Raw genomic sequence first — 27,126 nt, 5'->3', positions numbered from 1 at the left:
TAAATGTCCCTCCCCATGGACTCTTCTCTCTTTGAATAAAGCAGGAATCTTCCCTTTCAATGGATAATCCATTTTGCACCCACTTCTTTTTCTGATTGAACTCCTTTGCCTTGTTCTTGGTCTTTTGATGAGTGCCTCACCAGAGCCAAAATAGAATCTCATTTTAGCATATAGGTTTTCCTTGGTCTTCACTGTGTTGACATAATCAGGGATTTTTAAAGCTGTGTTTTGTTTACTAGCATTTTATAATCAGAGTATATAGACCATGTGTACTCATAGCCTGGACCAAGAGGCTTCCTTCCTAAGAGACAAAAGATAACTTAAAGACAGCAGCCTTACCCAATGCACCCCCTCAGTCTCGACCTTGAGAGAATTTGACTTTGGGACATTTGTCCTACCCTTTTCTCCATCCCAATTTGCCTTTTATCACAGTTCATCTCCTATCTCCTGAAGAGCCAGCCTGATACAAAGAAAGAAGCACACTACTTAAGTCCCATTCCACAGTCCAATGTCAGCATGTTTCCCAGCTTTGAGTGCCAGTTTGCTGCTATTCAAACTACTACTGCTATTCACTACCATCTCACAAAGTTCTATGGAGACTTAATGGGAAATGAATATAAAGTTCCCAACACACACCACTTAAGTGTTTTCTGCACCATAAGAAAAGTTCCTATCATTTTATTTTTGTTTCCCTCATGTGGCCTAGTTTAATGCTCAATGTATAACATAGGTTCACATATTCGGCAGTGAGAATCATAACAGCTTTGCATTTAGATTTTACCAAAGGTTCCTGAAAACAGAAGACTGAAAATGTCAAGGACACTATTACTGTGATTTAGATAATTTTTCCATTTTGACAACAAATTTTAAGGTAATATATATATATATATATATATATATACATACATATATATACATACATACATACATATATATACATATATATACATATATATATATATATATATATATATATATATATATATATAAATTGGTGGGAGGAACTGCAGAGGAAAAATACTGGAATCTGGTTCTAGTTCTGTCACAGACCAGCTGTGATGCTATGGTTGATACTTAGACTGATGCATTCTATTTGCAAAGTCTACATGTTCCAGCAACACTAGCCAAGATTCTAGGTGTGAATTAGGTAATGTCAATTGAAAGCAGTCACAAAGTACTTGGAAGGCAAATTGAGAAGGATCCATTTTCGTGCTACTGATTTGGGCTGACAAGTGAGGCTGCTAGACAGCTGCATTGGCTGGATTCCATCTCCGTCTGAAGAGCAACTAGAGGCAGCAGAAACAGCAAGAGTGACACCAGCCACCTAGGCTAGATACCCGCTCCGAATCTCAGCTCTGGGGCTGAGATTTGAACTTGCTATTTCGGTGGTAGTTCTCTACTTCCAGTTCTCACAAGCATTCCAGAAATTGCGTGAACATCTAATCCCTCTTAATGGTTTCCACTTCATCACTGAACCCTGTAACATGCAATTCCTTTAATATGGCCACCTATGATGATAGGACTTAGTATGGGATCTTACCTCACAAAGTTTTTAAAGACAAAGTGAAAATATAAAATAAATTAAATTTAACTTATTGAAAATCCTTAAGTTTATCTTTTTTAACCATGGACCCATGTTTATTCTTATCTCCAAATTTCCATTAGCATACCAGTAAAAATATTAAAATATGATACTAAAATATGCATTTCTCAAAAGAACAAAGTAAATAGGAAAGAAAGTAAGAAGATATAACAGAATCCATTCATTTTGGAAAGTTGGCAACATAGATGGAAGAGGGGAAATCTTGGCAAATGATAACAGACAGCTAGAAGCAAAAGTTAGGCTTGAAATCCTTGAAAAGATAAAAGAACTGTAAGTACCAAGTATTGTACTTGGAGAATCAGAACAGAAATAAAGTCTGAGTTTGGTTGAAAGTCTACACAAAGAGTAGGTGGACCTTCATTTTTCACCTAGGCATTGCCACTCCTGTATCACATTGAGAGATTAGATGTTTATTCTCTCATGAAATTAAACCACAGAGGTGAGAGAGACAAGCTACTACACTACACATACGCAATCACAATATAATTAGTGATATAAATCAATTTCTTTCCTAAGGAAAGAATGGGACTCAATAATATTTAAACAACCTAGACAGGAAGTTAGATTAATCTCCTCTAAATAGCTCTGGAGAAAGACTCTGGATGGTGACAAAAGCTTATAAATGATCACAAAACAGAGAAAGCACATGATAAACATAAAAGTATAGAAAATAAAGTACAGGTATATTATCATTCTTTTAGTGAACTGGAAAGATTTGGTGATAGGTATATACTATCTGAGGCCAAGAAACTAATCCTTCAAAGGAGAAACCAGAAATTGCTTCCATGAGTGTGCATGATTTGTCTCCGAAGTGAAATCCATTCAGATATAATACTGTAAACACCAAACACTGATGAATTGTGATGCAATCGACTTGGGCTGGAGTGAGAGGAAGATATATCAAGAGATGGGTGCACAGAGCTTTGTCTGAAATCCTGAACTTTCATCCAAGCTGTATGTGATCATTAAGTAATGCCTTGGACAAGCAGAAAAGGTCAAAAGCTATGTACATATGACCATATAAGACGATGTTATGCGAAATGAACCCCAAGACAGAGACACAAGTGGTTTTTTTGCTATTGTTTTTAATGTACTTATAATGTACTATGTGATTTATTTGTTTCTTTTGTATGTTCGTCCCCCATAGTGTAACCTGTTTTCACTGTATTTGATTCCAGTGCCCTGCATCTTGTATATATACTTTTCTAATTGTGGGAGGGGAAGGGAAAAAACAAAATGCTGAAGTAAGGATACAGGTTGACCCATTGTAACAATGAAATGTACAAGACACTGTTGAAAACAAACTGTACAACTTGTGGGGGGAAGGGAGGGAGGAGGTAAGGAGGTGGGGAGGGAAGGGATAGCAGGAGAAAAACAAAGGAGGAGGTAACAATGTTCAATGGGAAATGTACTCATTACCTTACTCATGTAACTATAACCCCTCTGTGCACTATTTTTACAATTAAAAATGTATTTTTAAAAAGCGAAGTGAGAGTCTAGGCACTGGTGGTATATGCCTACAATCCTGGATACTTAGGAGGCTAAGATCTGAGGATTGCAGTTCAAAGCCAGCCGGGGCAGACAAATCCATAAGAATCCTATCTCCAATTAAACAGCAAAAATCCAAAAGTGGAGCTGTGGTTGAAGTGTTAGAGCACCAATGTTGAGCAGAAAAAAACCTAAGGGAGAGTTGCCAGGCCCTAATTCACCTTAGTACTGACATCAAAAATTAAATTAAAAAAATTAAAATAAAGAGAAAACTACATATAATTATTGTTATAAAATAGCTATAAATGCAGGTAGAAAATTAAATGATAAAACATTGATGTCTCATGAAGCAGAGTTAGTTAATCTCAAAAGTTGGAGATCTCCTGCCTTCATTGTCTTCTGGGTATTACTGTCTTGCTTTAATAGAAATGAGACTTTTTTGACAGAAAATGAGTGCTGCGATGAAAAGAATTAGTACCAGGGGAGTCAAATTTCTATTTCTTTCAAGACCTAGCTAAAATATATGATTGGCAATTTGGGACATTCAAGTACAGCTTTGACAGCAAAATAAAGAGGAGTCATGCAGTGCTAGATAATATCCAGTCCAATCCTCAAGGGGAAGAACAGCAGGAGAGAAGAACACCAAGGATGGAGAAAGAAAATGAATTTACCCATGATAAAATAAACAGTATTACCTATGGAGACTTCCCACAAAACATCTTAGAATTGCAAGAATTACTCTGGACACCTTGAATTGCTAGGCCTCCTGGGGGCTGGAAAACAGCCAACAGCCTCAAATCTCTCCACCCTCAGCCCCAGGAGGAATTGGCTACATGAGAGATACCAGTGCTCCCCTGATTATGTAGTCACAATAACCAAGATGTGCCATCGACCGAGGTGCCTGTTGACAGATGAATGAAGAAAGAAAATACAGTATCTACACACAATGGAATGTTGTTCTGCCATAGAAAAGAATGCATAGTGCCATTTGCAACAACCTGGATGACATTCTTAAGCCAGCATTAGAGATGTGTGCCACCTGTTCTCATTTGTGTGGGAAAGCTAAAATAGTAGATTTCATAGATGTAGAAAAGTGATCACAAGATGCCTAGAAAAGGAGCAAGGAGTAAGGATAAAAGGATGTTGGAGTAATGCGCCTGGTGGCTCACGCCTGTAATCCTAGCTACTCAGGAGGCTGAGATCTGAGAATTGGTATTCAAAACCAGTCCTGAGCAAAAAAAGACCATGGGACACTTATCTCCACTAAACTATGCAGAAAAAGCTGGAAATGGAGGTGTGGCTAAAGTGGTAGAGCACTAGCCTTGAGCAAAAAGCTCAGCAACAGCTCCCAGGACCTGAGGTCAAGTCCTGGACTAGTACCAACAAAAAAAAAAAAAAAGAGGCCGAGGTAACAGGCACTAAAACACAGTTACATATAATATCAGTGAGCATTAATGTCCGAGAGCCCAGCATGGTGACTATAGTCCAAACAATTCATTATGGTTTGTAAAGAACGAGAAGAGATGGGTTTCAAGAATCTCTACAGAAATAAATGTTTAATGCTAATTATTCTAATTTGGTCATTTCACATTCTACACATGTATAAAATGATCAGATTCTACTCTATAAATCCATAAATCCATATATATATATATATATATATATAGATAGATTTATATATATATATATAAATGATAAAGGAATTTGAAACAAGTCTATTTCCTTCTTTCCTGTTTCCTATGTCAGCCTTCTAGACTGTTATATAGAGAAATAAAGGAATATTTGCTTTTAATAAAATATTTGGGGGTACATAACCTGGTATTTGCTGCCAAATAAGAGAAACCCTGCAATGCCAAATTATAACTCCAACGTATGGGGCTAAGCATGTATCTCAGTGGTAGAACACTTGCTCTAACACTTGCTTACGTTTATATGCAGATGAGAGGATCGGGCTTCCATCAACAGCAACAAAAAGTGGGCAAAATTTTCAAAAGGCAAAATTTAATATATTGATATAAGTTATGTATTGACAAGTTTATTTCATAAAAAGAATTCAATTTCTTTGTTTTTTGTTTGGTTTTGTTTTGTTATTTTGGTCAGTCGTGGGGCTTAAACTCTGGGCCTAGACGCTGTCTCTCAGCTCTTCAGCTCAAGGCACGTGCTCTGCAGCTTGAGCCACAGCACCACTTCTGGTTTTCTGAGTGGTTTATTGGAGATCAGAGTCTCATGGACTTTCCTGTTCGTGCTGGCTTTGAACTGCGATCCTCAGATCTCAGCCTCCTGAATAGCTAGGATTACAGGCGTGAGCCACCAGCTCCCAGCTTGAGAATTCAATTCCTTAAACACCAGAAATAGGTGGGGAAAAAATCTATTTGCAAGTGACCTTTTCTATAATCCCTAAATATCATGACTCCCCAAATTCTTCTTATGATGACATTGTGATAAATTTTTTAAAAATGAGAAAGTTTTACTTTTCTCATCTCTATCACAATATTATTGAATAGCAGTTGCACTTACATCAAATTACATAATTATATATATGTTTATATATTACATAATTATATATATATATATAAGTATTTTGTGTGTGACTACATTGTTATATAAACCTCAATCCAAGTAAAATTTATTCCCTTTAACAAAATTCTCTTTAAAAGGGACAACTGATGATTGCTTAGCATGTAAAGACTTAGTAGAGGGAACTTAAAAGTCTCTTTTAGGTCAGGGGAAGTCATTATGACTGGTAAGAGAACACCAGCTCTCATGCAAGGAAGCAATCTCCACATCATGTGGTTCAAACCGTCCTTCACAGTGGCCCTTCATTGCGCATGTACACTGGAGCTACTGATCCTTCCATTGAAATTCTCCATGCTTTGTCACCAGGAGCACATGATAGGAAAGCCTCTTTCTCGTTTTTCCTAACACAGAGAAATTCAAATGTAAAAAGGGATTTAATTTCTTTGACCAAGCATGGTCCCATCACTTTCTGCAGTCAATTTTCATTGTCATATAGGTAATATTCAAAAGGCTGTTGTCAAGGAAAAATCATCCTAAAATTAGATCTACCAGCTTTGTTTACTTTGCAGGAATGGCCATGCTTTTAACAACCTCTTCTGTTTTGGAGAGGAAAAAAACAACCTAGTAACGAAATGCAAAGATGCTCACAGACATCTACAAAGTTAAAAAATAAAGTTGCCTATATGAATATATATTCATTTTGTAAAATGTATCTCTTGTGTAAGCTGGTCTACACATATGTATTAGTTGTATAATTACTTTCTTCAAGAAGAACAAAAAGTCTGACCCTAGAGTCCCCATACAGGAAATCGTTAACTCCTTCTTCACCATCCATTTTCATACCCTCGTCTTTACATCTTTCTTTACTCAACTTAGATCTCACATTCTGTTAAGGTTGAAGTCTTTTAGAGGCCCTAAAGGCCAGTTCCCCTCCCTTTACCCACTGTACTTAGATTTTCCGACAATATATGAGCTGTGTAAAGCTGGCGTTGCATTTGCTCTGCACCCACCTGGAGGCAGCAGGGCACCTGGTGGGCTGAGCCCTGCTCAGCCCTGCGGCTGACACATTTCCACCTTTCCTTCCCTCTGCACATGCCACTCCCCATCTCCCTTGCTCACTCTCTGTACACAACCTCTCCTTTCACTTTACTAAAAATACAAAAATCACCCAGTTGTCATCTATCTACTTAGAAATGGTCCCATTCTGTCCTCCTCTTATTCTCTCTCTGTCTCACTTTCTTTCTTTGCCATTAGTTTTTTTTAATTTTCTAGACTCTTTCCAGTCGGTATTCCTGATAGAAATCACTAATCATATGCCCTGATCTTTGTTTTCATTTGATTTGGGTTTTTGAAACAGGATCTTACTCTGTAGGCCAAACTGGACTGAAACACAGGATTCTCCTACCTTAGCATCCAAAAGCTAAGATTACAGTCATGCCCAGCTTCTGCCACTTACCTTTATGACTCGTTTTACAGAATGCATTACAAAGTTAGCTGTAATGCATTTAGCCTACTTCTTCTTCTCCAGTCCTCTCTTGTTATTACTCCTGGAAGGATTTTTGTTCCCACAATTCATTTAGAATGTTTTGCCTAGATTGCTGAAGACCTCATCAATATCAATAGCTAAAGATGTCCTCAAATATCAATAGCCAATCCTCAGTCCATGTTACATGACCTCTCTGAAACATTTGACACATGCTCTCCTTTCTTGAAAAATTCTTCTTTTGCCTTTCAGGATGCTGTGACACACTGGCAACTCCTCAGCTCTCTTCTTTATTTTCTCTCTTTCCTGAACTGAAAATGTTACCTTTTCTGAGGGCCTAAACCTTGTCTCTTCAACAGCTCCAAGTTTCACTCCTAGAGATTTCCTCTGGGGCTATGATACATGTATTAATTTACTATCTCAAAATTAAAATGCAGGTAGGTAGGACTTAGACATCTATATATTTGTTAAGATCACTTGAATGTCAAGTAGGTATTCTAAAATTCTATCATGCTTATCATTGTATCTCTGATTCCTAGAATAATGTAGGAACTCTCTCCATAAGACCAATAAATGAATATTTGTTGAATGAACAAGAAAAAATAACTTCCATTAACTCAACTGAGCTTGAAATAATATTAATCCCATTTTATAAAATATCCCAACATTTTTGCAAGTGTCAGTATAGTCTGGATGATCTTAGGTTAAACTTTCTTTAATGACTCTCATTCTTAAGTTAGCTGTAATCAGTGACTAAGATTATCAAACTGTGACTCACACTGTATAATTAGTGTTTATTTCTATGCCACAAGACATGTACTTAACAAAATAACCTGAATTTATCAATTTATTGTGAACTTAAATACTTCCTCTTTCTGAAGAGTTTAAGATAATTTGCTGAGCACCCCAGTGGCTCACACTTAATTCTATCTACTCGAAGACTGAGATCTGAGGATCATGGTTTGAAGGCAGCCTGAAGTGGAAATTCCATGAGACTCATATCTCCAATTAGCCACCAAAAAGCCAAAAGTGAAGCAGTGGCTCTGGAGCAAAAAAAGCTCAGAGACAGTGCTCAGGTCCTGAATCCAAGTCCAGGACCAGCACAAAGAAAGAAAACAAAGCATAGATGACTTGGTAACACATTTCTAATTCCAAAGTGCTCAAGTGATTTTAAACTATTTCTTAATTTCTCAGGTACTATCAGTAAATCCACCAATTTATCTTTTAAAAAGTACATATTGCTGGGCACCTGTTGGCTCACGCCTGTAGTGAGGAGGCTGAGATCTGAGGATCATGATTCAAAGCCAGCCTGGGCAAGAAAGTCCATAAGACTCTTATCTCCAATAAACCACTAGAAAGCTGGAAGTGGTGCTGTGGCTCAGGTGGTAGAGCACTTGTCTTGGGCTGAGGGACAGCACCCAAGCCCAGAGTTCAAGCCCCATGATATATATATATATATATATATATATATATATATATATATATATATATATATATATCAAATTTAGTATGCAAATATATATAAGTATAAAGGTAAATAATTTTGCAGTAATAATTCTTACTTAGCAACCAGTTTATGCTAAAGAAGTAAAACAATTACCTCATGTAAAAAAGAGAAAATATATATTAAAAGTCATTAATGAATATAGTCCTGAGAATATTTCAATCCCTTAAAATGTATATTATAATTTTGGTTGTGAATTTCATTTCACACATTCTCAGTCATAAACCACATATGAGCTCCTTAATCCACGATTCCATATAGACAGATTATCTTTTAGAGAGAAACAGCTTTTAATACAAATTTTTGAAACATGTATCCCTAACTGAAATATAATTCACATGATTGCAGGAAGTCAGGGAACAAAAATTTAAATGTCAATTTGAAAATGTTGGCTTTAGTTCAAACCTTGTTACACACCTTGAGTTTGACTGTCTGATAAAAATGAAAGTCAAGAACTGTTTTTTAAAAAGTCACTGTTCAATTACTTTGAAAATTTTTGAGGCAAACTTGCTTTGTAGTTGCAAGTTTCTCTTTGAAGCAGAAGATTAATGTTCAATTTAGCAGTAAACCATAAACTGTAGCCTAGCTACAAATAGTGAAGTATTTAGCCTGATGCCTCCAAGATCAATCAAGTTACCTCTTTCTGCCTGACTCATTACTGTAGAAACTTCCGTGGAGTTAACTCTCATGGTATACATACACCACAGTTTGCACTCTCCAAGAATTGCCCAGGTTCAAGGCCACAAGACACCTACAGAACATGAACTAATTATGAAGTTTCCAGCATAATCTTGATTGTTGACCTGCATCATGCAAAAGGAGTTTGAGTTTTCCTGGTTATAGTTGCACTGGATTTAGAAAATTAGAATCTTGGAGCAAGAGTTTTAGTAAGTCAATGTTTAGATTTACTCTGTATTATACCTACTATATAGGTATTAAAGTTTAACTTTTCTCTTAAGCCTGACTTTCCCCAAAGGAATGAGTAAAAAGCAAGCATACTGTTTTATAGATAGCTGTACTCCTAAAGTAATCCACAGTAGCAGCTACCATTTATTGAAGGATTTGCTCCCTGTGTGATTTTCATCCCTTCCAGCAAACCTTCTACCAATCTAAGTTCCATTGGACAAAGCTTAATTTTTGTTGTTGTTTTGACATTTTCTGTATGTATCATTCCCATGTGACATCTGCAGTAGCATTCTCAATAATCTCTACAGGTCAGATTTTTCTGATAGTTTATTCTCTGTTTCTCCAGAAGCAGCTCAAAGATATTCCTCGGACTTGTTGACCCTTCATCCAGCATTTATGTTGCTGCTAAACTATTATCACTTTTACTGGTTCTGTCATTTTACGGTAAAGTGGTAATATATGGCCTGGTTACTGTTCTCTGTTACACTGAGCTGTTACGAAGTTCTTACTTTACAACATCTACCATGTTGGGCACAAAAGACTCAATAAGGTACACAAGAGTTCTACCTCTTCCCAAAGTAACAAGGAGGCAGGATAATTAAGCAAATAGGTAAAAGTCAATTTAAATACCTAGAAGAGTAATATAATATCATTTCAGATAATCTGAAGCATTTCTCTGAATTTAAAGATACTTTGATTAAGCCTCAATTTTCCCACTTGGTCTTTTAGGCATTTAGTTTTGACATAATTAGTCTCTCAAAAATACTTCCTCTTCACAATCTAGCTGCTGCCTCCGCCCCCTCCTCCGCCTCCTCCTCCATCTTCTTTTGTTGTTGTCAGTCATGGGGCTTGAACTCAGGTCCTGTGCACTGTCCCTGAGTTTTTTTCACTCAAGGCTACAGCTTTGTCACTTACAGCCACAGCTGCACTTCTATCTTTCTGGTGGTTAGTTGGAGATATGAGTCTGCCCAGATTATGTCTGAACTGTGATCCTCAGATCTCAGCCTCCTTTTCAATTCAATTTAATTAAAACTTTACTGTTTAGAATTCCTATTTCTGTTTTAGGGGAGAATACTTTGCCAATAATTCTCTTCACAAAATATTGAATAGAACCTAAGCACAGAACTCAAAACTGTTACTCTATTTTTTGTTTTTATTGTAAAGGGGTTACAGTTATGTAAGTCAGGAAATGAGTACATTACTTTTTCAACAATATCACTTCTTCCCTCATTTTCTCTGTTTTTCCCTCCTGAGCTCCCTCCCCCACAAATTGTATAGTTCATTTTCAACATATAGTGAGGATGACTGTTGCATTTGTTCACCTTTTTAAACCAAACATGAGAAGATTATAATTTACAAGAAGGTTATTTCTTTTTCTTTTTTTGTAGGGGGCGGTGGTCAAAGCCTATAACCCAAACTCAGTACCTGATGCTTTTGCTCATTGGCTAGCATTCTACCAACTAAGACATATTCCTAACCCCAAGGAAACTGTTGTGGATTGTTATAGAAGAATGGTACGTGTCAGTATTGTATACAAACCATAAATTACGAAGATAAGGAAACATAGCATCACAAGTAAAGCTCAATAGTATTTTTTGTATAATCATACAAATTGATTTAGGTCAAGGAGAAAAGAAGGGGAAATTTATCAGATTGCCTTCTTATCAATTCTCTGTAATAAGAAACAGGAAATAAAATGATTCTGAATATGGATTATCAAACAGAAAACTGTACTGAACTGAGGGCTAAGTTGATAATTTTTTATAACATGAAATCATTTTATGAAGGTTAATAATGCATTGTCTACTCACAAAATTAAGGTATCCAAATAGCAGCAATTTCAGAGACATGACTCTGCAATGAACCCTAAAATTTTGTTAAGCCTAACTAAGGTGGTTAAGTTACACACAGCGAAAGTCTAGCTCAGCTGATAAATTGTTCTTATCCTTCTTCACTAGTCTTCACAATCTGTTCTATCTACAAATCTTTCTCTTCTCTCCTCATTTTTTTCCTATCATCATCCATTCCCTTGAACTTACCAGATAATTAGAAAATGCTTCTTTGAACTCATGAATGAAGCAATCGGTCACACTTTTCTTACCAAATCCTCCATCTGGAAAGATAATCTTCTATTGCATGATTTTTTAATTTAAAAATCACTTTAATATAATTTTTCCAAGTCTTTCCATTTCCTAACAAATGGGGCAATGTCATTCTTTCTGATAGAGGTATAGAAGTCTATTGTGCATATATACCACATTTTCTTGATCCATTCATCTACTGAGGGGCATTTGGGTTGGTTCCATATCTTAGCTATGGTAAATAATGCTGCAATAAACAGAGTTGTGCTGGTAGCCTTAGTATGGTCTTGTTTGTGATCATTCAGGTAAATGCCCAAAAGTGGGATTGCTAGGTCATAGGGGAGCTCTATGTGGAGTCTTTTTTTTTTTTTGGGTCCGGTCGTGGGGCCTGAACTCTGGGCCTGGGCGCTGTCCCTCAGCTCTTCAGCTTAAAGCTAGTGCTCTACCACTTGAGCCACAGCACCACTTCCGGCTTTTTTCTTTTTACTTATGTGGTGCTGAGGAATTGAACCCAGGGCCTCAGGCATGCAAGGCAAGCACTCTACCACTGAGCCACCTTCCCAGCCCTATGTGGAGTCTTTTGAGGAAGCTCCATACTACTTTCCAAAGTGGTTGAACAAGTTTACACTTCCACCAACAATGCAGTAGGGTTCCCTTCTGTCCACATCCCCTCCAGCATCTGTTGTTATTAGAGTTCCTGATTATAGCCATTCTAACTGGGGTGAGGTGGTATCTCAATGTTGTTTTGATTTGCATTTCTTTTATGGCTAGAGAGGTTGAGCATTTTTTCATGTGTCTATTGGTCATTACCTTGCTCATGTATTAGTAACCCCTCTGTATGATATTTTCATAATAAAAAACTTATTAAAAATCACTTTAAAACCATCATAGAAAATATGAAACATTGGCACCAAGTATTAACAAAATGTTCTTTATAAAATCATCCCAAGTACAAGAGCATAGTAAACTTTGTTTCATATAAACTAGGAGTCTTCTGTAGCCTCAATCACAAGAATTTAGGAAGTAAATGAAAATGTACTATTGCATGATTTGAATAACAGGAGAAATATATTGCTAAGGAAGAATAAGATCCAACACTCCTTTGTCCTTTCTTTTTATGGTTGCAAAGAAGAGTCCTAGAAGACTAGGAACTGGGCCTTCCCATGCCCTGTATGACCTGTTGTCAGGGTAACAGGATGTGTATGGAGCCCTGGCCTTTCCAGTGCCTGTTGCTAGGGTAACAGGACAGGAATCATCTCCTTTTTTCTACAACTATGCAGCTTCCCTGCCTTATTCTATGCTTCTCTTCTCTTGATGGGAAATTATATTGAATTAATACAGCAATACAATGTCAATACACAAAATATTGACAAAACAGGTGATGGTGATATTGGTGAAAATAATGTGGATAAGAAATTTATTGTACTCTCTAGCCATAAGTAAATAACTAAAAAAGACCTCTGAAATATTTTCTAATTGTTACTTAGATAAAACGAAATAAGTGATAGATGATGAGAGAGAAAGAAAGCGAATGGTGAGTAGAGAATTGTGGAAACCCTAAGATTATAAGAAAAAAATATTTAGAGGCTAAGAGCAGATGTTGGTGTATGAGAGGTGTGTGTCAACATATGTTGTGTCATAAAGTTAGCGACCTGTAGCATAAACATCATTTTCTCACATAGCGAAGGCTGACCACACTCACATGTGGGGTTGATGTAGAAAGGCCTCTGCTGGGATGGGTTAGCTCTGCTCTGAATACACATGTGAATAGGCTTCACCAAGCTTCTTCCCATACTGGTGTGAGGGTTCCAAAAAGCAGCAAAATAGTGGCAACTGAAGTACACAAACTCTTCCCAAGCTGTTTGTGTCACATTTGCCAACTACCCATTACCAAAGCAATTGGCTAGCCAAGAGTCATGACATATGGAAGGAGTTATCCAAAAGTATGGATACCTCGGGGCTGGGAAGGTGGCTCAGTGGTAGAGTGCTTGCCTTGAGCTGAAGAGCTGAGGGACAGCGCCCAGGCCCAGAGTTCAGGCCCCACGACTGGACCCCTCCCCCCCAAAAAAGTATGGATACCAGTAATCATTACAGTAAGCCACATGGAAGTGTTTTTAGAAAAGAGAGGTTTCATGGAAAACTTGCAACTTCAATGCAGAGGTTTGCTAGAGAATAAATTATCAAGAAGGCCATACAAATAAAGATGTTCACGTTGAAACTAGTAGGAAGTGCTTGAAATTTTTGTCAGTGCTGGAAGTTAAAAAAGAGCTCCAACATTCATATACTAGCCATCTCCAAGCACACACTAAGAAAAGATACCATTTATATTCTCTTTGGGAAAGAAAACACAATAAACTTTACTATGGTGATTTTTTTTCTGAAATAAAAGAAGGAACAGCTGCTCATTTTACTTTAGGGAGAAACAGTCCTACATACTTAAAAACCTTTTATAACAAAGAACAGCATGTGTGTGTGGGGGGGGTAATTTGACAAATTCAAATACCTAGTGTTTAATCATTAAAATTCGTGAGCTTATTTTTATTGGTAAATACAAATCTTCATGGACATTACTATTGTTCAGGGTTTTCTTTATCCCTTTTGGAGTATCAAATGCCAAATAAATTAGAGTACTTTTACAAAGGTCCAAGCACTGAAGATTTTAAGAAAACATTAAATTTCCCTTCCAGTACTCATTAGGGCATATAAGTTAAAGAAGTAATGGCAGTAAGTATCCTAGGGAAGGAAGGAAACAGATCTAGGGAATTCTTGACATCTAAAGCATATGCCAAGTGCTAACTCTCTTTGGTAATCAGCTCCCAGTATGCAAAACTAGACAAGCAGATGGCAGGACTACTGGGAAATCAAAATAAAAGAATTGTTTTTAACTCCTGACATGTCAGTTTTGATAGAATCCTAAGTGTTAAGTGGAATTATCTAAGTCAATGTTAAACAGGACAAGTAAGAGCCCAGGACTCTAGCTCTTATTATAGTACTTGGGGTGCATCATGTCCCCATCACAGCATTGTGGAGATTCAGGTCTCCAATCAGAAAAAAATTAGAGGTGATTTTCTGAGAAATTCAGATCAAAATAAACGTCTTTCAGAAAGTCTAAGACACAGAAAAACTTAAAGGTAAGATTAACACTATGATTCAGCTATGAGGTAGTTTAAAACTAATCAAAAAGGTGCATGTGGCTGATGGACAAGTTATAAACATGTTTTATTTTCTTATCTTGCTCCAAATGCAATTTTGAACCAACTCTTAAAAGTCCAATTCTAGGCAGACTACAATTAGCACACAGGTGCTGTCCTGATGAGTTCCTTTTTATATTGTTCTAAGTTATAGAGGTCTTGATTCACAAGAATGCTTTGAATACCATGCTTATGTAAAGTTTAGGTCATTTTCCAGTGGGGATGATAATAAGGATGATCAGTGATGACAAAGATAGAACCCATGGCTTTAAGCACAATAAATAAGTGCTGTATCACTGAGTTACTCCCTTATACAGGTTTAGTTAAGGCAACATTTTTCCTTCTCCTGAAGCCTCTAGTGCTTTAGATATTTTAACTAATTTTTTTCACGAGTCATTATTAAATTACTTGAGAAGCCACAAATATCAAAATTCCTCCTACCAAAAATTATCTATATGCTTGAGTATATATGGGAACTTTTAGTAAAAAATTATATTTTTAATATTTTGTAAAATATAAGTTAAATCTTCACATAGCTTCAAGAGAATATAACTTAAAGGAGAAACCTGAAGGGTCTTAACTGTTATTTTTGTGCTTTGAAGAACCGCTTCTCATTTTCATGCCTTAATTATAATTACTTATGCCTAATACTTGCTTAAACCAACTCAGTAAAATTTAGTTTTCTCACCAACTTCATTGTGATTTAGTAAGGAAAGACTCAAAGAATAATTTTTCAAACCAGAGTGACTTAGGAGATAATTCTAACTTTATGACTCAGACCAATCTAACCATAAGTCTTCCATGATTATAAAGACCTAAATAAACTCCATTCTGAGGCTATCATAAGAAGTTGAAGTAAACAGCCAAGAGATAGCCTTGTTTCTTCATCCAGACAACTATACCCACTGATTCTAATAAAAACATCTAGGAATGGGGGGGGGGGTAAAAAAAAAACATCTAAAAGTATAAAATTATATTTCTACATGAATCTGAGCAATAACAAGAACTAGGATTTATTGAATTCTGGATTCCATTTTACACAGTGTATAAGCATAAATTTATTTAATACCTCATTACCTGTGAGACAGGTTATGCTAGTATGTCTGTCTTTAAAAGTAAAAAGTGAAGCACTAAAAAACAAAGAGCATGGAGAAGAATTAGAACTGGTAAGAATTAGGACTGAAATATACTCAAAATAGATAAGGCTATGAAAAGTTTAATAATCAGTGTGTTTCAGGCTTAGTTTACTGTGTGCCAGGTTCTGTGCTATTATTTTATGTAACTTCTGTTATCTTGATTTGGGAAATATATGAGTTCCCAGATTCTAATGCTGTCTTCTAAGAGAATGACAATTCCCCTGAAGAATCCTTCCAGACTTTTCGCTACTTTTCACATTCTTTCATAGAAGGGGACTAGTGACTCATTTGGGTGATATGTATAGAAAGAACTGGGCCTGGAGATGTCATTTTCCTTCGTTGGGAGTGGCAGTGAGATATTTGTACTTATATAAAATATAATCTCATCAGATCAGGGCTATGAGGTAAATTTAGGAGGGGACACGTTCTGTATGAGGAGAACATTTTGTGTGGGGGTTGGGCAGTAAAGTGAATTCAGAGGTCCTCTGCCTTGCTATACATCAAAGTCATGCCTTCCAACAAAAGTTTGATCAACAATGATGCTAATATTTTGGTTTCTACCTAACGGGATAGCAGTTTAGGAGTCTAAATATATTCATCACTAAGTTCCAGACTTGGACAGGTATTATCACCCCTTGCCACTTTAATATCTTTTTATCCATTGTGTGTCTGCTTCTGTTGAAAAGCCATACCTAACTCCATGAAATACCTTCTCAAAGCAACTTTCTCCCATTACCTGATAGTTTTATTTAGATCACTTCTTACTCTATACCAACTTTCTTTTTATGCTCAATTTGTCATTGTTTCATTATTTTCTTTACTAGAAAATAAGCTCCTGTGAGCAAGATATAACATTCGATCTTTATATATTTAGTGAATGAGCACATGAATGATGAATGAAATAATTTGATTTTACAGATATGAAAAATACAGTTTAGAGAAATTAATGATATTTTCATGATACTTGGCAAAAAATAGTCTTTGAAAATACCTAATTGACTTCAGAGGCTAACTATTTTAATCACTAAGATATTCTACCTCAACAATGTACATTCTTTCTGATTGATTTTTTTCTTTCATCTTTTTAATTTTGATAATTGTTAAGTACAAGGAGTTATCACTCAACAAATCAGTTTATGAATACAATATATCTTGATTGATGTATTGTATAAACCATAATATGATGTTGTTGAAATTCTGATACTTACATAAAGTTGAAAAATATACCAAAATGGGTTTTTGGTTTGTTTATTTTTTGTTGTTGTTGTTTTAGGTTTGTTGTTTTGGTGCCAGTCCTGGGGCTTGAACTCAAGGCCTAGGCACTGTCCTTGAGCTTTTTGTGCACAAAACTAGCACTCTGTCACTTGAGCTAGAGCTCCATTTCTGGCCTTTTTGCAGTGGGATGGGGGGATAGTTTATTGGAGATGAGAGTCTCATGGACTTTCCTGCCCAGGCTAGCTTCAAACTTCAATCCTCAGATCTCAGATCTCAGCCTCCTAAATTGCTAAGATTACAGGCGTGAACCACCATTAGCCAGCCCAAAATTGTTTTGGTAAAGTGATTTCCTTCTAATCAAATTATCTTTATAATTTACAGACAAACTTTTAACTTATTTTCCTGATTAATCCATTACATCAGACACATAATAATGTCAGAAATGAGACAGATTTATCAAGAATTTCCAAGAAAGCACAGACATTCTTCTGTGACATTTGACATTTGACATTAATCTATTACCTCATTCTTAGTCTGGCAGGAACAGGGGAGAGGATAGGATAGGAATGAGATAGATAGATAGATAGATAGATAGATAGATAGATAGATAGATAGATAGATAGTCACAATTTGTTATTGTATAGAATCCTGTTTTAATCTTCTTGTTGTCACAGATTTACATAAACTTAGGGTTTGAAACAAACAAATCATCTGCAATTCCATAGGTCAAAAATCAGATGTAAGTTTCATTGACCTAAAGTACAAGTGGTAGCAGGACCTCATTCACCTGGAGACTCTAAACGGGAGAGTATTCTTTCTTGTTCTGGCTTTTCCAGGTTTCCTGTTGCTCATGGTTCACTTCTCCCCGTCGCCATTATATGTGAATGAGAATCAAGTCCTTAAACTGCAGCTACTCTGGTCTCTTGTTCTGTTCCTCTCTTCCACTTTCAAGAACCGCTGTGATGATGTGGGACTTGCCTGGTTGGTCCAGGTTACCATCCTTATCTGAAAGTCAGTTGGTTAGCAACTTTAGCAACCTCTGATGCCTTTATTCTTCTCTACTGGAGTTAGAATTGGACATCTCTGGGGTGATAACTAGACTTCTTACCAAAGGTCCCATGACTAAATTCAAAGAATGTACCGCTCTAGATCCTTTTCTGGCAATCTAGCTGAGCAACCATTTTTGTTTTGGAAGCAATGTGAATAAAAGCTGTTGTGCTAGGAAAATCTATGCTCAAACCCATATTCCACCGGATACTATATGTATTAACTAAAGCAACATACTTGTTAGTTGATATCATTGTTAGTTATAAATATGAACAAATTTTTATGTTTTTATGGTTCTAATTAGTAAATGATAAGCAGATATTCCTGTCTTCCATTTTCTCTACCCCTTTGTCAGCTGTGAATATATCTCAGATTCTTTGACTTGGCTTCCAGCACTATGACAACCTGTCCAATATGTCTAATTCCGTAGTTAGCCAGTATAACATCCAGAGTTTTATTGCCTTATGGTATTGATCAATTGGTTGATTTAAAACTACTTATATAGCAATGCATGCTATAACTATGCCAACAGCTGTGCTAGGTGCTTGGGATCTAGATATAACCAGGATGAAATGAACTTGGCTCTTGCAAGCTGTGGGGTTAGAAGCATAAATCGTGTGGTAGGACACCTGCCAATAAACATAAAATATCAGATAGTGAGTCTTGGATTTTAAATTTTAAAAAAGGCTTGTGGAACACTAGGGAAGATGGAGATTGGTTTTTGTTATGAGAAGGGAAATGAGTCATTTTATTAACAAATACAAGAACTAACCTAGAATGAAGGCAGTAAGGATTTTCTTAATAAGTAACATTCAAGTAGAGATCTTTGAGGATTTCCTTTTATTTATTTTATCTTATTTTATTTTTGCTTGTCCTAGAGCTTGTCCCTGAGCCTCTTTGTGCTCAAGGCACCACTTCTGGCTTTTTGAGTAATTTATTGGAGATAAGAATTTCAAGGATGTTTCTGCCTGACTTTGGACCATAATCCTCAGACATCAGCCTCCTAACATGGTCCTCAGATCTCAGCCTCCTGAGTAGCTAGGATTACAGGCGTGAACCACCAGCACCCAACTTTGAGCATTTCTTAATAGAGTCTTTGTCAATTTAATTGATACAACTCTACCTGATAAGGAATGCCCTAAGTTCCGTGAAAATTTAGCTGGCTTGGAATCCATTGACCACTAAATCTCTAATGTTGCTTTGCTTCATCCTAAAATTTGATTCTAGTCCTGTAATACAATGATAATACCCCTTGTCATTTCCACTTTTACTCTAAATATATATTTCTGCTACATCTTCTTAGGAATGAGCACCTGTGAACTTCATGTGAAGACTGTGCTAACTCGAATTAAAGATACCATTCTTTTACCTCTGTTTCTCTACAGTTTACTTTCCACGACTGATTCTCATCTCACCACTAATTAGAGACAGTAAAAGGAAAGAAGTTCAATTTCATAAACTTTAAGTTGTTATATTCACATATCCAGATCTTAATACCTGGATGATTTTCTATATAGGAGAAAGTAAGAAGTATGTATATAAGCATGTAGCATTAACTAACAAAATTAAGTTAATTTATTGAAAGCTTTGGAGAAACTAGGAATCCACAGAACATTCATCAACATAATAAAGCTGTATATGACAACACCACAACTAGCATTATACTTAATGGTGAAAAGTTAAATCCATTTCCTCTAAAATTAGGAACAAGACTAGGATGTCTGCTCTCTCCACTACTCTTCAATATAATTTGGAATTCCTAGCCAGAGCAATAAGGCAAGAGACACACATAAAAGAGATCCAAAGAGGGGAAGAAGAATAAAATTCTGTCTCTCTGCAGATGACATGATCCTGTATTTAAAGAACCCCATGGCCTCCTCTCCCAAGTTATCTGAGCTGATCCAAAACTGGCAAAGCAGCAGGGTATAAAATTAATCCACAAAAACCAATAGCTTGATCCTTTTCCAGTTCATAAGTGTGATGATTGGGTTCTCACGCACTTGCCTGACATGTGCTTCCTTCTAAACCTTGTTACCACGTGGGCACATTACCCATCTGATGTGAAAAAAAAATCAATAGCTTTTCTTTGTGCCAACAAAAAAATCAGAAAAGCAACTCCATTGATAGCCTCAAACAAAAAAAAAAAAACCTGGGAATTAACTTAAGTTAAGGCAAAGGAAATAACAAAATGATAGGACAAAGGTAAACAAATGTAACATCAATACTTGGGAGATACTATATTGGAATTTTACAACTTGGTAGGAAGAAGAGAGCCCAGAGGGAGGGAAAGTGGGAGAAAACAAAGGAGGGGGTAATACTGTTTAACAAGAAATGTACTCACCACTTTACTTATGTAACTGTAACCCCTCTGTATATCACCTTCGCAATAAAATTAACATTTTTTAAAAATAAATTAATTTCTAACTGAAATGAAGACAGGTTCTAGTCCCATTTATAAAACCTGGCCACAAGAACTCTAAATTATGAACATTACCTTTTTGTATTTTAGGGTTTCAAGCAGTTCAATTTTCCCCCTCTTGCTGAACAACTAATTAACATTTTAATTTAGTTTCTTCTACAATTTCAAATGATTTTCCCTCTGCATGGCATTTTCATAATAAAAAAAATTTATGATAAAAAATATTTTTTACTTAAATTTTGGAAGTGCAAGTCACCTTTCAGATTTAATTCTTAGAACTGTGCCACTTACTGGAAAAGGCAGCCCTAATGTTATTAAATAAGTTTCTTTCTTTTTTTAGTCCATAATTGTAGAGTACTTTGTAAATTTAGAGAGAAAAAGGCAACAGTATCATAACACAAGAAGGCATTATTTCTAAAACTGAAAAGAAACACTACCTAAAAGAAACACCACACTTAACTGAAAGAATTTAAAACCTCCAGATCAACCTTTCATATATGAAGCAAGAAATTGACAGTCCTACAAAACCCATAGGGAGATAACCTTTCTTTGTATGTCAAAAGCAGCCTAAGTTCAAAGTCAAAAGAAACTTCTAAGTAAGAAATTTCAACTGGTGTTGAGATGGTGTGAGAAATAGAAAGTATTTTTCAAGTTAAACAGTTGGTAACTTATGGCTAAGTATATGATTCTTTTAAAATACAATTTATTAAGATTTGATGTTATAGTTCTTTGTTAACATTTCCACCAGTATGAATAGAGAGTCATAGTGTGGAACTTAAATTGCCATACTGAATGACAAATTAGTGGTAGCAGATGGGTTGAAGATAGCTAACAAAAAAAAAGTTCTAACTATAAAAAATTAATAAAGTATGGAAGTCCCTATCAGAATGGGAATAAGATATTATTTCATTTTAGTCTCAAAGGAATGAGATTTTTAGCATACTATTTTATTTGGGATTTCAAATATATAAAAGAGCTTTAGAAAGTTTAATGGAGGAACTAATATTTATCCTGTTTTATCAATGTTTTCTGCATGTTTCACAAAACTTAAAATTTGAATTCAAAGATGTCCAAAATGTTATATGACAACTTCACAAGAGACTTTTCTCAAATATCTGTCTGTACTGATTCATGCTTTCCATCTTTCAGATATAATTGAATATATTTTTATTTTCATCTCTGTTTTATTCATCTCAAAATATATATGCTATAAGCCCAATGAAAAACACAACCAATCTCCTATTGAAATATGGTAATATATTTATAAAGTTAGATGTGTAAAATAGCATTTCTCAACCAACTATCTTACAGCCACCATTAAGTCTATCTTACCCAAAATAAGAAAGCCACTGCACAATTGTCTGATAGTTTCACCATGATTTTAAGTTGCCAATATTTAAAAGTAGGCTTCCAGGACTAGTAAGCTTCCTGATCTGGCATCTGTTTAAGTCAATATTGCATTTTCAATAGACAAGACATTTTCAGCAATGGAATAGGGAGTCCCTCACATCTCTGCTGTGAATGCAGACTACACAAAAGACCATAATTAAACAATTTAGTTGTCATTAGTCATGCAGATTTTAGATTTAGAGGCTCTTGCTTTGACAAGCCAAAGCCAAGAGTACTAAGAATGTCTTAAGTCAGAATACAAATTAAAGTGATAGAACCAAAATCTTTTTTTAATATGAAAGTATTCATTTTGGTCAGTTTAATAATTAAAAAAACACTTATGAATGGTTATTTAGTGGTTTTATGTACACTTATCTTGAGATTAATTTAGCACATACCTATATTAATACACTCTACTCCTTCTTCTGGGACAAAATAACACATTGATCTTTGAAATCAGCTGATAAAGTGAAAAGTCAGATCATTTTGCTGTTGTGTTAGATGAACATAAAAATCACTTTTCAAAATTCTTAAAGACATACATATAAAATCACCAACAGATAGCATCAAACATTAGAGTAACTACAGAAAAACAGAACAAATACAATCAAAACATACTGTCCTGACAAAGGAAAAAAAAGTTGAAAATATGTTGATCTCTGTTATAGCTTTTCCAGTGCAGATGTTCATCCATCATTAGATTAGAACACAAATCATCTGATGACTCCTAATGTTTAATTTGCATATATGCTAATTAATTCTGTGAGCTCTTATTTGCTATGACACGATTATTTCTCTAGAAAATAACCACACCAAAAAACTATAGCCTTAAATCTCCAATGAATCTTTGAAATAATTTCTCTAGTTTATTTAAATGTTGTAAAGATGGCTTCTTTTTTTAAAGTAATTCTCTGCTAAATGCTGTATTATTATTAATGTGTTCTTACATTTGTGTTCTGTAAACCTGTGCATTACTTCCAGTAGTAAGAAAATATACAGAATGCATATTCAAATGGAGGAGAGTAGAAAGAATATTTACCTCAAAAACTCAGTTTTATATAATTTTTTTGAAAAAGTAGATATCTCAAAACAATGACAGCAGATTTGCCCATATACTGCAATTTATGAAATAATATGCATATTTATCCAGAAAAACATGAATCTTGAAAAATAATTCACAGTGTATATTTCCTCCTATTTTTTACAAAGAAACATATTCTTTGCATTAACAAAGTATTGTAAATTGTAAATGTCCATATTTATATTTTTACCCAAATGTTAGATCTGACTGATAAATTATGACATAATCAGAATAAAACATATAAGTATAGTACTGTGTTGATACAAAAATTAGCACATACAACTGAAAAACAAAATGCCTAAAGATGTAACTAACCAGTTGGGTAGCCTTGCAAATAAAGTTTAACTTGGGTAATTACATTTCATGCTTGATATCAGTGCACATCAATGCTTCACCCATCTTACCTTATTAAGGGCTATTGGCTGTGGGCTTTTCTATAATCTCAGTAGCAAACAGAAAAGTTAAAAGCCAAAATTCTGGTACTAATATTTGCCACACAAATATTTTTTATGAAAGTATTATTTAAGACATAAAAATAAGCACAATGGTGTCAAATTATGATCATCATAGTAATCCTACCTTTGTTTTCAAGACTTAATTACAGAGAGGAAAAACATGTTTTATTTCTTTCCCCACTTAACTGGGAGAAATCTTATTTCAGCCAGTACCTAGCAAGCAGCTTTTCTTCTTACTTTGCTATATGTTTAAACTCTGTATCTAAACAGTACACAAAGAATACACAAAAGACATGTATAGTGTAATGATGAAGTGATTTCTTCTGGAGTTATCTTGCTTAACACAAAACATGCAGGTGCAAAAATCTACCCAGGCTTCAACAAGTTGTTAGCTGAGACAGACACAATTTAGTTTTCAAGACAAAAAAAAAAAAAAACTTAATGAAGGAAACACTAGTTCAGAAATGCAGATAGCATCCACAATTAGTCATGTCAATAATCAAATATCGCGTTTCAAAATAAGACAGAACCAAGCAAAAGCTTACTTACATTCCTTTCAGACGTTGCCACATTTTTTCAGTCTGCACTCCTATGAGGTACTTGTAAGTGGTGTCTGCCAGTTCTTCGATTTCTGTAGCAGTAGACCCCATGATGATGCTCCTAAGACAATAGAGTTACAGTCAGTTTCAGCAGCTAGAACAAGCATTCCTTAGTCCACTACCAATCTCAAACACGGATACACTAGCATTTCTCATCTATCAGAACAGTGTGAAGGTGCAAAGCTGAGCGAAGCCTCTGCGTCTGACAGGCATAGCTACTGCTCCCATCACACCACACACCCTCAAGAAGACAACAGTATAAACAGATGCTCTAACCTCTCAGGAACAATCCACACATGGGAGTTGCTACTGTACTACTGACCGACTGAGGGCTCAGATTCTCCCCCAAAGCAGCTCATGTGTTAACAGCTCCGTGCACTGAAGCACATCAGAATTGCTATAGTTTACGAGCTCTATTATGCACGGGAGAAACCTGAGTGACTTTGGCGCTCTGAAAGCAGCTGAATTCCTCTTTACCAGCAGAAGGAGAGCAGGATGTAATAAGAAAACAGATGGTAGGAATCAGTACCAGCAGCACCACCCTGAGAAAAAAAAAAGTGCTTGTCTAAATGCCAAGGTATTTGTCCTCTTAATTCATCCGCAAGCAATGCTTAAAAATATATCATGTTCCAACTAAATGCAACACCTATGACTGATAACAAGGAGAAAAATAACATGTAATCCCACACAGAAGACATACCACACAACTCCACAGGTTGTTAGGAGAGAATGCATGCAGCAACTGATGCTGAGATAATGCTATTCGCCTTCTCCTAGCAACTCCGGTCCGTAGGTAACTGCTGGTTCAGCCAGGGAACACACGCCAACTGCACACAGCCCCCTCTGAGAATCCTTTCTGGATTTACAAAATAAACAAAATGAAACAAGTGTGAGGCAAGTGTCTGTGTGTGTGTTGTCAAAAAATGGATGATGTGTGTATGCATATGTTAGTGTATATAAATAAGAGAGAGAAGAGGAGAGAAACTGATGCGGTGTTGCTTGTGCCTTTTAGAAGGAAAGGGAAAGTGGACACAAAAGGCATCAGAATTGAGTTGTCTGCCAAGCCCTGACACATGGTGAGCCTTCTTTGAAACAAGCACAGATCTTGAGATTGAGCCTCATAACAGCTCCTGCTATCTGCAGTTGCTAAGAAAGATACACTCAAAAGTTGGATCTCTTCTTGTTTGTTTGAAGACCCAGATGTAATTTTGTTTCTCTTGGGGGTAGGCACTGCTATTATCTTGTGTTTTAAGGTGTTGAAAGATAGTAGGTAGCAAATAGTATTCAATGTTTATTGAGCATTTGCTATGTGCCAGACTACTTTCAAGGGTTAAACACAGACCTTTTTTTAATTCTCACAAAAATGTATTAAGGTAAATAATATTCCCATTTAACAATTGATGGAGATCAGAAACACAATCTTTAGACTTAAAATAGATCGATCTCTTGCAGTAGGGACTATGATCAACAGAACTATTATTTTATTGACAGGACTCTTCCAATATAAAAATCATCACATCCATCCAAATGACACAGATGCCATCTAATACTCATTCATAATACGTTTATACAAAAATCCCATTGCAGAATTTTATTTTTAAAACCCCTTCCCATGTATAAATTAGAAAGCATTAAGTCAAATGAGCGTCAGGCTTTGCTTTTCTCAGACAAGATGTTTCTAGAACTCAATCTGAATTTAATGTCATTAGCTACCAGACAGCTTTATATAGTCAAAACCTCACTTCTAGGAGCATTTACCAAAATTGTCAGAAATAAGTTCATCTTTGCTCTGAGTAACAATTTTACCCCTACTGTGCCTTCATTTATAATCTTAGCTACATTCATTTAATAAGCTCTTTAATGAGATTGTGACAAACCATTTGACTTCTGCTGAGATGAATCACACCACAAGCTGCAAGAACACAAGTGCTCCATCATTATTATTTTATAAGCAAAGACACCGAAGTTCTTGACACTTTCATTGTTTTCAAGCCACAAATAATATTGCAATAAAATTTCACCCCTCACATTGATTAGCTTACCAATAACATTTTAAGGTATAAAGAATGTGGGCAGTAGACTTAAGGATGTTTTGGTAAATTTTAGCACACCATTACAATTTGCTGCTTTGTTTTTACTGTCACTTCTACTTTCTAACTTTTTAGTTTATACTGATGATGCATTTATGATATAAAAATAAACCTTTCTGATAAAATCATAGAATTCCATTGTGTATACGTAGCACATTTTCTTGATCCATTCATCTACTGAGGGGCATCTGCATTGATTCCATCTTAGCTACAGTAAATAATACTGCAATAAACATACTTGTGCTGGTAGCTTTAATGTGGCTTTGTTTGTGATCATTTGAGTAAATGTCAAGGAGGGGGATTGTTGGGTCATAGGGGAACTCTGTGTTTAGTCTTAGAAAAATCATATTAAGTGAAGTAAGCCAGACCCAGAGAAACATGGGTTCTATGGTTTCTTTCATTTGTAATAATTAATATATGCCTAGGATGGTCCTAGTAGAGGTTCACATTATCCCAATAGCTATGTACATATGACCACATTTAATGATGCTAATAGAAATGATCTCCGTGATATGGAAACAAGAGGGATTTTTGTGGTTATTTTTTCTTTTTTTTTCTTTCTTTTTTAGTGTCCTGTTTGCAGTTATTTCTTTTGTCTTTCTTTTTTTGTCCTCTGGTTTATTGCCATGGTCACTGTTTCTACTTTTGTCTTGTATAAGTTTATCTGATTTGGGGAAGGGAAGGGGAATCACAGAAATGGTGAGACAAAGGGTGAACCAATGCAGCAGTGATACTCACTAGACACTATGTAGGAAATGAACTTAACAACTTGTGGGGGAGAGAAGCAGGGAGGAATAGTGGGAGAAAACAATGGAGGTGGTAACACTGCCTGAAAAGAAATGTACTCATTACCTTACTTATGTAACTGTAACCCCTCTGTACATCACTTTTACAATAATTTTTAATTACAGTAAAAAAATAA

At 35.7% G+C, this 27,126-nt stretch overlaps 1 protein-coding gene and 1 non-coding gene across 6 annotated transcripts in view; one reads left to right on the top strand and one right to left on the bottom strand.

The window, feature by feature from the left end:
- Pde1a (phosphodiesterase 1A) overlaps positions 1-27,126 on the bottom strand; it is a 362,766-nt gene that overhangs the window by 294,205 nt on the left and 41,435 nt on the right. The window contains exons 3-4 of one of the 5 annotated variants that reach the window (XM_070019653.1): positions 24,815-24,970; positions 24,065-24,175 (exon numbers count right to left, since the gene is read on the bottom strand). In XM_070019653.1, the coding sequence (XP_069875754.1) occupies positions 24,065-24,175; positions 24,815-24,849 (146 nt within the window). In that variant the 5' untranslated portion in view covers positions 24,850-24,970. Of the gene's footprint in view, positions 1-24,064; positions 24,176-24,390; positions 24,657-24,814; positions 25,121-27,126 lie in introns of those variants that run through there. The other 4 variants (XM_070019652.1, XM_070019669.1, XM_070019654.1 and 1 more) reach the window with 4 other exon arrangements.
- Positions 20,128-20,232, top strand: LOC138835424 (small nucleolar RNA U13). The gene has a single exon (XR_011374622.1). It is a non-coding gene; the product is annotated as a small nucleolar RNA U13 (small nucleolar RNA).

Source organism: Dipodomys merriami, unplaced genomic scaffold, assembly GCF_024711535.1.
Source record: "Dipodomys merriami isolate MVZ:Mamm:240054 unplaced genomic scaffold, mDipMer1.0.p SCAF_1, whole genome shotgun sequence".
Lineage (NCBI taxonomy): Eukaryota > Metazoa > Chordata > Mammalia > Rodentia > Heteromyidae > Dipodomys > Dipodomys merriami.
This window is presented reverse-complemented; position numbering and strand designations above follow the sequence as displayed.